Source organism: Plutella xylostella, chromosome 3, assembly GCF_932276165.1.
Source record: "Plutella xylostella chromosome 3, ilPluXylo3.1, whole genome shotgun sequence".
In the NCBI taxonomy this organism is placed as follows: domain Eukaryota; kingdom Metazoa; phylum Arthropoda; class Insecta; order Lepidoptera; family Plutellidae; genus Plutella; species Plutella xylostella.
In genome coordinates, this window is record NC_063983.1 from 6,788,431 (window position 1) to 6,802,805 (window position 14,375).

At 36.8% G+C, this 14,375-nt stretch overlaps 1 protein-coding gene across 1 annotated transcript; it reads right to left on the reverse strand.

The window, feature by feature from the left end:
- Window positions 1-1,592: 1,592 nt before the first annotated feature.
- LOC105381213 lies at window positions 1,593-13,727 on the reverse strand. Its single transcript, XM_048623901.1, has 4 exons — window positions 13,571-13,727; window positions 4,407-4,492; window positions 3,029-3,143; window positions 1,593-2,334 (listed from the first exon to the last, which is right to left on the reverse strand). Exons 1-4 carry the CDS (start codon window positions 13,620-13,622, stop codon window positions 2,102-2,104), a joined length of 486 nt encoding a protein of 161 aa, XP_048479858.1. The 5' UTR covers window positions 13,623-13,727; the 3' UTR covers window positions 1,593-2,101.
- Window positions 13,728-14,375: the final 648 nt, after the last annotated feature.

The window sequence follows — 14,375 nt, forward strand, 5'->3', positions numbered from 1 at the left end:
TATTAATTACCTATGGCAACACCAACCAATCCCATTTCATTTATTGACTGAACTAAAGGGCGTTTCAGAGCCTTGATATAACAGGTAAACATTGTTTTTAAACTTTAGATACAAATGCAGGGTATATTAGGCTGTACTGCTAAATAAAACTGTACTTACAGCTGCCTTTTACCACTAGACCGTAGTATCGTACGGGTAGCAGGTTCAAAAAATTTGGGAACAGAAACCATGCGTCCATACATTATTTTCAAAGGAGAGGAAATATAATATTGATGGGTTCCGCTCATCTCGCATAATCTTTATTGACCAAAACTCATTTCGCATAACTCGTATGGTCTAAACTTTTTTGGCCGAACCATCACTTTGCCAAGACTTGTGTGGTATAAGGCTCGTTTCGTCTAAAACTCTTTAGGCACAATCTTTAAACACCTAAGTTTCGTTTTGCTCAAATTTATGTTCGTCTATACCTATGTATAATCTTGTTTCTCCTAATGTTATCTTAATAAATAATATATTAAGTATGTAGTAAATGTACAAATTGTGGTATTTTTCTCCTACATCCCGAAAATCAAGATATTGTATGATCAAAAAATCGAAAGTTAAAGAGACCAATATAATTATTACAAACCCCATGAGATCGAAACCTAAAAATAGGTGCGACGACGAGCAAAGCGAGGAGGAGCGTGTTAGGTGCACATGTTCATCAAAACCAAAGCGGAGCGCAGCGAAGCGGAGCGGAGCGTTTTCCAAACAGCGGAAACAATACAAGGCACCAGTATGCGCTATGTAGGGAGACGCTCCGTCAAAGTTAAAGACAAACGAATATTATTAATTTGTATAAACCTATGCCATAGCATTATTAGGCTATTCAAGATTTGGCAATACCATTATTAGGCTAAACAATGTTATGCGAAATAACTTTTTACTAAACGAGATTTATGCCATACGATTTTCGGCGTAACGAGACTTTGACCAAACGTTACTATGCAATACGAGATTAGGCAAATAAATCTTATGCCAAAAAAGGTAGAACCAATATTGATAGAATGAATGAGGGAGTGCGGTGCAGGATAATACATATAACTACTAACTACCAACTAAGTAGCTACGCCTTGCTTGGGATAGTTAGGATATTCTTAAACAAAACATCGCAGTTATAAATGTAATAATTGCGAATTACTACAATATCAATAATGGATGAGTCACTGATTGAGTCATAGATGGAACTAGGTACCTACTTCTAACATTATCACAGATTACTAAATAGTTAGATAGGGTGACAATCTGACAATATCGGGGGGTTTTCACCCTAGGCACAAGATAACATCAGTAGTTAAGTACCTATTTATTTTGATGTGCTGTGAATTTTTGTCGATAGGCGTTTTATTATGGTTTTATTAGATTAGCGCTTATCAATATCCCATACAAAACCGCCAATCGAGAAGTGTCAAAAGTAGTCAAAACTATATATTCCGCATCGCAGCACTGCCCTTATTTATTTCGTACCTACTTAGTCCAGTGGATGTCGTTCCTTTTATAACTACAAATTGTAGTTTCAGCTTGCAGGGAAGTAGTTATTGAAAGATAAATTGTATTTGTTATTATTTTATTTAAAACATCTCAATATATTTCAGGACGGTCAAAAAATATTTGTACACAAATAAATGCTACACCTATTAAGTAATTGTATTCGAGTTGGATCTTTTTATGGGAAGTACGTAGAATCTACATAAAATAATAAAAGTGGGGTGATTCATCTAATGAGGTTAAATAACAGAATTATTTCATGAATCATTGAAGAAAACAAACGATCAGTAGGTATCATTACCAATCACTTCAACCGATAGATAAGAATACAATAAAACTTGTTATGATACGTATACACAATTATTCATAGTCAGTAAGTATACTATTAAAACAATTTCGAATCTTAATCAAATGCATTTTGGTGTTTTGATAATACTTAAATAAGCTTACATCTAACTACAATCAACAACGGAAAAACAGCGCACAGATATTAAAACGCACGAGATTTCAAATTTTCTCCAGGTAGCGCTAGAACACGTTTGCTCCGCCATTTCGAAAAGCGGTTGGATTTAAATTACTGCTTGAAGCAGAGGTAGGCAACAAATGCAGCCAGTGCGGCGAGTGGGACCGAGGCAGCGATACTGCCGGCTCCGTTGCACGCGTCGTGGTCTCGGCACACACTGCAGTGCTTCAGCTGCCGGGTGAGGTCTCCGGGGGCGTTGATGGCGACACCGTCGAGCAGGCGGCACGTGTGGTTCAGGTCCGAGGGGTTGGAGTCCAGGCAGGTGCGGACCACGGTGCCAGTCTCTGTAATGGTCAATAATATAAGTATGTGAGTTTTTCTTTCAGCAGTGGACGATTACGGGCTGATGAATATGATGATGAAGTGTCTTTAGTGATAATAAGGCAGAGCAAAGACTGTATGGATGATTGTGAGCATTTCATTTTATTTTTTACAGTTGATTGAAATGTGAAGGTCAAAAACAATATTTCGTAGCATAATGAATTGAATCTATTAAATGCTTAACTCCATAGATATGAGAGAGAAGATATTAGATCTTAAGAAATTTACTGAAAATGGTACACCATACGACGTTATTGCTGACAATGGTACCAATTCAAATCCTGGAATTCAATAGGGTACAAGTTCTGAGACTTTTACAGAACATATATATACGGTAGGTACATTTTCTCAGAACAATTTGGTAACTTCTCCCCTGGTCTATCGTCTATCGTGGTATATCGTGATTTATTTTGCTATTTTAAATTGCTTCACATCTGCATTCTACGCAGAGATGTCAAAAACGATCGTGGAGCCAAAACACGGAACCTGTTCTGCAACTCGTAGGTAGATGTCGCAGCAAAGTCAGTCAAACACGTGTCTAGCTAGACAGGTTCTCCAACAATTTGTCGTCTAGTGAATTCATGGCACCGATTCGTCCATATCAGGGTTGTTTCAGTGCCGTCACAGGTCCATAATAATATCATAGTAGGTACTTACGCAGTTCAATCTTGTGGCAGTATCTTGCGGCTCCGGTGATGCCGTCCTGGATGCTGGGGAACGACGGCAGCAGGTACTGCCGGTTGAAGTTGATGGAGTCCTGTGTGGAGCAGTCCTGGGAGGGGAGCAGGTGGTTAATATAGTGTTGAAGAGTCGATGGCCATCTTAGATTAACAAGGTATACGCAGTACCTAGATGGTGTGGTGTGGTCACATACAAAAACAAAGCAAAAAACCTGTCCGCATTTTTGTTTACTGTCTAACCGTTTTATTTTTCAATGACATTTCATCTAGTTCGTGTTAAATATCGTTGATGGCCACTGTAGGTGCTTGGTAGGTATTAGATGGTTTTAGTTACCATGCAATAAGTGCATCAACATACTGCATGTATGTTGATGCAGGTCGTGGTGAAGTATTTATTTTGACGTAATATCATCTTGAGATAACACATAAAAGGCCGGAGAAAGATACTAATGAAAGTGAAAAACTGAATTACGATCACTGCGAGATACATAATAAATATTACTGAAAAATAAAACTTTTCGACAAATAACACCCCACTTCTAACACTCAGCTCTCTTATTTTGAATAAGTTCGGTAAGAAGATTTGCGACTTTACTTATTGGTACAATGACTGATACAAATGTACGGCGCGGGCGGTAGAGTCTCCACCAAATATTGCGTTTCACCGTTCGATTGGTTATGAAAAACCCACACAGTACTATATTACTTGTGCTGGTGGGATTACCACTACCAAACATTTTAGCAAGAACAATCCTTAAGCAGCGTCGCTCATTTGTCAAAATATGACGTAACTTGTATGGGTCTGATGATTGGCAGGCGAGCGAAGCTGCTTATGGATTGTTAATTGCTAATGTGTCGGTGGTGGTACGGTAGCTATACTGTAGACGTATGAACCGAGGCCACTTACACAGTGCAGCAGTGACAATAAATATTTGACTCACGTACACTTGAGTAAGCATCACGGTCTTATTATGGGCTTGCGAGAGAAACAAGCCTTGGCTTGTTTAGATAGCCGGAGTGCAACAGTGTGCATGTACAATATAAACAGCATAACGTGTGTTATGTAAAAGTGCAGGCATTACTTACATAATATACTTAAGTATAAGATATACAATAATACACTCTCTAAGAGTGTAAATGATAGCAATCACTGGAGTCGAATGAGACAGACGTTCTTCGATAGCAGTTCGTTTATGTTTGGATGATGTTTGGATAAGGAAGTTTACATCTGCAGATTTGTGGCGCTCCTTGCGTGAGGCCTACGACCGGCCTCGGACGAGTTAGTTGATGAATGATGGTGATGAAGATGTATACAGGCATACAGACATAAGTACATAAGGCATACATATACTTACTACAAGGAATTTGTTGTTGTTAGTGAAGGGATCCTTGCACTCGGGGTGCGACTGCGAGTTGCACTGGTAGCAGCGGAGACATGATCCTGAAACAAACGAATGTTGACATCAACAACTATTCTTTATGTTTCGTACATAAAACAACGCGGATCGGGATGATTTAGGAAGTAAAGAATGGTTACTCTAGCAGCTAGCTTACGATGAGTGCTGCAATACATGTCTGCTAACAGCGGTTCTTAGTTTTAATGCAATAAGAACCTTTATTATTATTATTATAGATGTATTTCGGCAAGTATACCTACATAGTTAAGTCGCTCATTAAAAATACTGAACCATGCACTATAATCATAATGATCGCGTTCTTAAGGGCACTATGTTAAGGACCATTATGTACATAATTTTAAGATCAGTGTAAAACTTACATAGTTGCAATAAACATATTACTATTACTAATATAAGCTCTTTATTTAAATAAAGAACGACTGTAAAGTAGAAGAAGTTATGGGACGCCTGACTCCAATCGGGACGCCTACTAATTATAACTTTTGTTCCATTTAACTGCAAGACACGATGAGATCGCTCTGGCTATTTATAGACCCAGCCATTACGTCTGCCATTCATGTGTTTGTAGAATTACGTTTTAATAACGTAACACTTTCGGTTTGCGATAAAGATGGAGTTGTAGATAGGAGGCATGCTTCAGAGCGAAGTGTGAAAAGATATAGGTATGTCATAGTTACCTAGGTATGTTATTTATAACAGCGGTATCTAAAGTTAAATTGTGCTGTAAGCTGTAAGCATCAACAATATCAGCATCCTATTGCAAAATATCTTGTTTGGATGACAGCTTCCCAAAATTACTATACCTATACTATACTCTGTCCATTATATTATTGGTTTTTACACATTCGAAATCCCATACATATTTGACGAATGCAAAGGAAAACCAACTTTACTTACCAGACATAAGGAAACGTCAAAAATACAATAACATAGTGGAAGCTCTACTATAGGTACCTGTACTATACAGGGAGACGCTAGCCAGGAAAGCAAGTAAGTACCTCTAAATTTGTGACAGATAAGTAGATGTTTGCACTATTGCATTCGGAAATGAAAGGACACCGAAAAGTTGCGCAATACAGTATTTTATTAGCCACAGTTCTGACTTCTGCAGTAGTACCTAGCTGCACAGTGAAAGATGCAATTTGAATTTAATACTAGCTTGCTCGGTTCGTGGTCTTTTATTATCTATTCTATCTTTTATAGAGTTCAATTCAACCGAAATTAACCTAAATTCGAAGGGGTTGGAATTGGAGGGGCGGTATAGTAAAAAACTCTACCTTCCCCACAACAAACTTTTCCCATAACCCTGTTCTCAATAATAGATATCTCGGCGCGCACAAAAACAATGCCATAAATTAGATATACCCTCCATCTGACATTATTGCAAATCTATACTCTAGCTATACCTGGATCTTTTATTCGACGGAATTCTGACATTTCAAAAGTGATGCTACTTAAAAAGCTCTTAACCGAAAAAAGGAAAAATTTGGATCCATTTCTGGGCAATAAAAAAATAAAATGACAGATAATGTATGGAATTCATATTAATTACTTTATTTTATTCTTTAGCTGGCATCACTTCATACTAAATTCAGGGATAGTAAACCTTTTTAATCGATTTCAAAAAAAGATTCTCTATTCATACTCGTATGTAGGGTAACGTAACGTACCTAGGGACATTTTCGACTACCCCAACTTTGAATGAAGCTATCGCAGCGTACAACTAAGATAATAATGTGAAATTTTCTTTATTCGGTAGGATATATAATCTATTATCACTAGTATTTGTGCTAAAGCTTTAGTGTGGCCAGATTTTATTAAATTAAGATAAAAGTAAAAATGCTTGTTTTGACCCAAGGTACGTTACACGTTTGTACCTTGGGACACTGTTTCCTATAGCTTTGTACTATGGAAAATGCATACTTCCAAATAACGCCTTATATCTCTGTTCTTATTGATTTACTGCATCTTTCTTCTGTCTAGTTTCACTCTGGCACTAATAAGTACAGAGATATAAGGCGTTATTTAGATGTTTGCATCTTCCATAGTACAAAGCCATAGGAAACAGTGTCCCAAGGTACAAATTTAATCGTGTCCCAAGGTACAAAAAAGCAATATTTAACCAAAATTTACATATCTTTATTTTTAATTAATAGGAATCTTTCAGATAATTGCCATGTCATAAAATTAAATAGCTGAAAAGTTATACGTGACATCCATGTCTTTATTTTGAGCATGCCTCAATGAGATAAAGCAACACAAAAAACTATACAAAAGCTACTTTTGACTTCAAAAAACTTCATATTGTCTTCACCACACACTCGATGCTGGTATGATCACGAGACTCACTAGTTTTGCCAAGCGAGTAAAATACTATGCCTAGGGTTGAATTTTAATGTGTTTATTTAGCCGGTTTTTAAAATACAATCAATGTCCCGAGGTACAAGCGTCCCAAGGTACGTTACGTTACCCTACTTATGTAAGATTATTGGAACTGCACAACAAACAAATATACTCGCAAAATTTTATAGATGTATGTATGTTTATAATGTTTGTCCACGCATTTTCTGGTTTTTTTTTTCATATATATTTTTTTTGTAGTGTTCTTTTTGTTTCTGTTTTTTATTGTTCAGTGTGTCAAATAAATGTTTCTTTCTTTCTTTCTTCTTTCTTTCTTCCATATCTCCGAAACGATTGAACCGATTGCCACTATTAATTTTTTTAATGGCTTACATTGAACAGTCTAAGTATCATCATAATCGGTTAGTATTAATAATGATTAGATATTCTATTCTATTCTCTTTGGGGATGTAAGTACCTGCACCTGGCTCTCTCGAGTGGAACCTTTGTGCATATCCCCAAGGTCTAAACTGCCTTCCTAAGCTTCGACCATTTCCCACCACGCTGGTCCACTGCGGGTTGGTGGGTTCACATATCTAGATGTGCTAAATCTAGATATGCAGGTTTCCTCACGATGTTTTCCTTCACCGTAAGAGCGATGGTATACATTGTACTTAAGTTAAAAGAACTCATTGGTACATGTCAGTGCCGGGATTCGAACCCGCATCTCTTCCGTGAGAAGCGGGCGCTTACCCGACACAGCTACCACCGCTCTTATTATTATTTAATAATCGATTAGATATTTTAATAATCAATTATATTTTTTCTTTATTTATTAATTTATACTTTAATTAAGTATATTATTTTTGTGATGTAAAGGGACGTAATTATTACTCACCGTAGGTATATCCCCTTTTAATTTGGAGCGCCGCACTTAATAAAATGGATAGGTACATTCACTAACAAATAAAATGTATAGAGTAGTTTAGACTTAGATGTTCTGGGGGGTCACTCTTTAAATCGACGAACGAACGAACAAGAATTGTCACGCAATCGGCACGCTTAATACAACGAGATAGAGCCGAGCTCTTGTTCGTTCGTTCGTTTGATTTTGGTAGTGGCCCTCCAGACTCGTATTGAAAAAAGGGCTCAGCCAAAAAAGGTTTGTGATCTCTGACATGTCAAAAGTAGATAACTGTCAGAATTCCGTCGAATAAAAGATCCAGGTATAGTGTGTTTATTTCTTGTTTATACGAACATCTTTTATATAGGAAACAAATAGGTAAACACCGCTTTATTTACTAAAAGTTGTTATATTACGACGGATTGTAACATTACCCTATCATTATTAGATGTTATTGTTGAATCTACACGTTATTTATAAGCACGGTCTCGTTAAAGCTGCCTGTGATCCATCTATAGGTATAATGTACACTGCACAAAACACAAAGCCAGACAAATATCTGCTCTACAAGACCAACGGTCTAACACCAAGTCATGTGGGTGGAATTGTAGGCTCGGTAAATTGCTATGACCCCACTGATCTGCAGAATCTTGCAGCGGAGCCGGTGATATCATCAGGAAGGTTACCCTAGCTTAATAAAAATGAACAAACGTGAGGTTTCTGCAATCGTATATAATCGGAATTCAGTTCAGTCCAAACAACTTGATAGTTCTGAAGTAGGCTGCGATTATACTTTTGTGCTTTGTTAAACTAACTAAATAATCTTTGAAAGGATGGATAGGCGGGTTGTTAGTTTGACAAGATACAAAAAGTGCCGAATCCTCCCAACTCCAAAACTGCCAAGTTGTTTGAAGCGAACTGTAGGTTCTTTAAATACAACGGGGTAGAGTAGTTTGCGCAGACTCTCTGAAACTAAATTTTTCATAATCTAGAGTGACCCACCATAGTAATTGAAGAGTCTGCTAGCTTTGTTCTTTATTATTAGCCACCATTTGCTTCATGACCAATGACTGATAAAGCCCGTATACCCATGGTGTTGTGTATAGGTAGATTATTCACCTAAACACGATAAAAAACACTTAAAGACTTTTGTACCTTTCCAAACAGTCCAACCAACGATTAATTCATTCAAACATTGAAGTTTTGTAAGCTTGACAAAATATCAAAGTGTAAGTATAGCTACACTTATGAAACTGACCGTACTAAGTAGACATAGTGTCTGTCTATCTACTCGAGTACCGTGTCGACATCGTCTACTTTGTAGGCACAACGCAAGGTACAAATGCGTTGTTGATGACATCATCATTGTGTTGGGAGGCCGTCAACCGTCAAACCCGGTTATATCAGGGCCTCCCAGATGCGTAGGCGGTGTGTTTTGTATACATTTATATTAAGATTTAATGTAAGTACTAGATACTACTGCTACTACATGCCCACTTAAAAACTTAAATAACTTTCCTACCAAGAGCGTCGTTTACTCGAAAATAATGTTAAGGGCACAAAGATTTTATGGGGGGTTTTATATTTTACCACAGAAAAACTAATCAAAATCTATTCACAAACATTTCTGAATTCTATACATGCAAAGAACATGCTGTATAAGAAATGACTATTTAGCTCACCTATTGTAGCATTTATTTGCGACGTTACGAGTCAGACTATTATTATCTTTACGTTCAAAGGCAGAAACTAAATGTGAAAATTATGTTTATTACACCGACACAGATTTAGATCCTAATGCTTTTTTTGTTTTCACCATCAGAAGAAGAGCACAAATACATTTACATTTAGCGGTGTCATTAAAAGTGTCGCCGGTGTGACCTTATGGAATAATTTTAGTCGTTTACCTGAATAGGCTAATTCGATTTTACCAGTATAGGCAGTGCGAGTTTTTACCCCGTTCGAGTAGAGGCGAGTAAACGCGAAATTGTATGGCGCGAGAGAGTAGCCATCTAGCAGTATATGAGCTCCGTGCCATACAAATTAATTAAGAAGTCGATATTCATTGCTCGATCGGTTAAGAAAAACCTACACTAAGCCCTCTGACTTAGATTTTTCTAGAGCACACACAAAGCCAAGGCAAACACACTGAAAGGATTATGAGGACAGTAAATCTTCTTCCGTAGCATAGATACGGTAAAAATGTGGTAATATCCTCGTTAGTACTAGGTCGTAGTACGATACGTAGGTTTACATAGGTAAAGTGTCCTTGTAACATATCGTAGCAAACAGTTATAAACCTATAGAGAAGGAGTCATGGTGAAATTTACAGTCAATTGAAAAAAAAACCTGACAGCAGGTATCATTAACTCAGAAGGGTTCAGATTACTTTGCCCTAGGTTGTACTAGTGGTACATGCATTTTTTGTTACTATTTTTGGTAACGTAAACCTATAGGTACCGTAGCAACCGGAAGATTTGACTAAACTGACTTTAAAGGAAATCAGGCTCTACAAAAAAATTGCCGGATGTTGATACTGCACCATCCGGTACAAAAATCTTCGGTTGATTGACTGTCGTCAACTCATCATCATTCAAGAAAACTTCAGTGTTAGTCATCTCTAGGCGTCGCCTTTTGCAAACAGCAGCGTTGCGCCTTCAAGAATCAACAACAAACAATCAACAATCAACATACCTAATCTTATCATCCAAGTTGACCAACGAACTATAGGAAAATCGCTGGAAACCCCCCCATATTGTTCTTATCACCTTTGGTCAGGGTAATTTGTAAAACTAAAAATAAACCTTATAGGTAAGTAAGTATAGTAATTTCCGTCCCAAAAAGCAATTTTAACATGAAACTCTGTAATGACATCATAATGACGACCATGTCGTGGTTATGTACCTACCAACGTGATGTCACTAGGATGCCACGTAAGTATGTAGGTATGTACTTTCAGAAAGCGCAATGGTGGAAAAGCTAGAAAATAAATAACACTGTGGGGCCCGTATAGTACCATGTCAAAACATGCGGCATTGTTTATTTCTTCCAACGAGACAGGATGTCCATCGCATTCACAATGACAGATTGATACCCATGCCATGCACCTATCGACATGGCTTTCCACAACATGCAACTAACCATACATTTTATTTATAAGGTACTCATATAGGTACGGTACCGTTAGCGTTTAGTATTTAGGTCACATGCCTGAGAGAGTTACTTACTGTAGCTTTGCAAATAGGTAATTAGGCATTATGGTATAGGAAGGAATTTATCGATGATCATAACAAAGGTTGTGCAATGACGTGGTAAGTTTTACTGAGCTGTATTCGGCATGCTCAATCATAAAATACATCGTGTGTTGTTTTCCATGTGAAAACGTCGTCGTGGCTCTACGGTGTGTGTATTATAATTATAATTATAATTATAGTATGTATCGATATTTGTAAAATAGCAGTGACTCCGGATACCCGTCTCCAACCAGGAGTTATAATACCTATAAATGTAGTTTCTCTTGTTTCATTCTGTGAGTCTGACTTTGGCAAGGTCGCTTTGAAATGCATAAACTGATTTTAATGTTTTTTCTTATGCCATATTGTTATAGCTCTACATTATTATGTGTATAGTAGTGTAGAGGTACTAAAGTCTATAAGTATATTATAATTATTTTATTATTGATTGTTTTCCATGACGGGCTGATGACAATCGTCATGGAAGATGACATAATACTTGCAATATTGAGTCATACCGTCAAGGTCTTGTTAATGTAACTGGTACCTAACTAGGTATGCTATATATGAACAACAAGGTGACAAGGACGTTGTTATTATTATTTATACGTAAATGGTGCTGAAAAATTGAAAAACCGTACCTATATCCCATTCTACCTATCTACTTCGTAAATAACAACTTGGATATCTACTTATCTACCTTCAAATCCAGAAATATCGTCATAATAATATGCTGCCCTGCAAGTCTACTACACAAACTATTTATGTTAACCTCCTACAAAGTAAGCTATTTCTACTTTTGTTGTGCAGAATGCAGATGTAGGTGGAATAACACAAATGAGCCGCCTGACCTCTTTTGAAATTAGCTACTCTACTTAATCTACTTATATCTAACGGAAAGCTTCTTATACATAAAAATTAATTGATTATATTTTACCCATAGAGGTTAATTTACGTTTCCATTTAGGCATTCCTGGCCCTGCGATGTTGAAGCACTGTGTATGTATTTGTTTAGAATTAGTTACACTACCAGTTTCTAGTTGTGCCTACTTATTAAATAATTTTCATAACCTTCAATAAAAACAAACGGTACTTGCTATCAAAACAAAAACCCATCTCTCTACATAAAATTACGTTACACTCTACTTACACTGATAATAACAAGTTTGACAATAAAACGCTCCAAACCATTATGATCTGCTATTGATAAGTTTTTACATTTTCTATAATAACGGTGATATTAATTACATCGATTAGGACGATTTGCAACTCACTAACTTGCAATACGTGTACGCTGTACGTACGCCTTTTTTATAAGTCTTTCAGTCACCCAAAAGTTGCCTGGAAGAGATCGTATTTAGCGATAAGGTGGCCTATTGTACTCACCTGAGTACCTATTTAACTTTAAAATGTAATAAATGTTGTGTGTTTTATCAATAAAACAACATATATCGTAAACAGAAAATGAGAGCAATTCTAAGTATTATCGGATAAATTAATTTAAAAGTCCGTTTACGTTACGAATGAAAATTTCGAAATAGGCTTATCATCTGCACCTGTACCTAAGTGTAACTTTTCAGTTGTATTGTTTTGAATATTATTTACAGTCAAAGGCTTGTAAAAATTTCGTCCATAACATGTGTAAGCCGCACTTAATTATTATGTTACAGTTTACAGTGCCAAGAGTAGGCCTACTGGGACTGTGACTACATGTTAAAAAAGTAACTATAGATCGCTAACTTCTTTATTTAATTGACCGTAAAATTTAATATGACGACGCCAAGACTGCAAAACATAAACTTAGTCATAAACACTCCCTATCCTAGTGAGCTAGATTACCAGACACGACAAGTTAGATCCATATCTATCTATCTAAGTTACAATAATGGCACTACTGGCCGGTCGTAAAAAAAAATTGGCTTCAAGCCAAAAGAGTCCAAGGACCAACAACATAAACACCATATAAAAATTATGAGGATCATCTGATCTCCCAATTTTCTACGCTAGACGATAAGCGAATGTGGGCTATTGGTAATAAGGACTCACCAATCTCACCAAAGATTATGAGACCCATTGCTCGAGAATAAATCTAATATTTAGGACTATAGGTACCTACCTATTTATACGAGTCAGTAAAAAGTCACGTGACCAATAAAGTTTCTATGGAAATGAATTATTAGTTTTTTGCAAATTTTATAGTTCTGATTTCATTTTTAAGCCTTAGATATATAACATGCTGCACATGTAGGTTTCAGCTTAGTTTACAAATTTTGCAACACCCTGTAACTAAGACAGCTAAGTGTACCTACCTAAGAAATCAGCATCACAAAGATGGTAGGTAGTTTGAAACTAATGGAAAGCTATAAAGTTCTCATCTTTCCATAGCCACTGTAAAGGCTGTTATAACGGATAAAAGTCACCATTAAAATAAATGAGTCGACTTTAACAATAACTGACGACATCGTCATGAACCTAACATGTTTTAAAACACAAGTCACAACCAAAAATATAACTATTAGCTCAGCGCGAAACTTTAAAAGAAATTACGTAAAAAAGTTTTAAGTATAGCTAAAGCAAAATCTGTGTAAAAGACATTCGGAAACTTGTTAAACTCATAAACTTACCTAGTTGCAAAGTTGCTAAAAGGACAGCGATGTACAGAGTTGCAGATGCCATTGTCGGAGTATATTTCACTGGGTTTCTGAACGACGACTGTGAGGTTCGAGGTGGGTGTTTGGACTGAGAGACGTTTCTGGGCGACCCGCCAGCAGGTCGCTGGCTGTAGTTTCGGAGGTGGTTCGAGAAGCGAGCGATCAGCGGGTGGGTAGGTTAGGTATAGAAAGAAATTCGTTACTTAACTTCCCCGACATAGTCAGCAACTTTTTGTAAGGTATGTTAGGGATCTTCTCTGAAATAGCGAAAAAATTTAAACAACTTTACTGTTGTATAACTTTTAGTCTAGTAATATTATTTTAATTTTACTATGAAATAGCTGTTCGCAATTTATGATTGCTCAGGTGAAAGTAGGAACGTTGACCTGCAGACATAAAGTACCTACTGAGTAACTATATATACTTTACCAACATAATTATGGTACCGGATAGGCCTCCGACATACACTACACTAGCGAGCAATGAAAAAGTTCCACTTATAAAATGTCGACACTAACATATGAACCACAACATATGAACTATGCTGTTACGACTGACACTAATAAGAGCCGATTTTTTTTTATCGTTGCCGCCTCTTTTTAATGTCCGTTATTTTTGAAGTGAAGGCCCACATCGGGGTAAGGGTAAGTAGGTAAGGTACCTAAATAATTGGACCATACCCCATAGTGCAAAGCGTGTTCTGCTTTTGTTTTGATGGGAATCAGTATAAATTGAATTTTTCTTCCCATGAATTGTAAATTGTATGACTTTTCTTTCT

Bases quoted from the DNA above. Each gene is read 5' to 3' on its own strand.
- LOC105381213 (XM_048623901.1), bottom strand. From the start codon at position 13,622: ATGGCATCTGCAACTCTGTACATCGCTGTCCTTTTAGCAACTTTGCAA. The intron at 3,144-4,406 runs GTAAGTATATGT...CTCCCCTCCCAG, and splicing joins ACAACAACAAATTCCTTGTA to GACTGCTCCACACAGGACTC. The intron at 2,335-3,028 runs GTAAGTACCTAC...TGACCATTACAG, and splicing joins CTGCCACAAGATTGAACTGC to AGACTGGCACCGTGGTCCGC.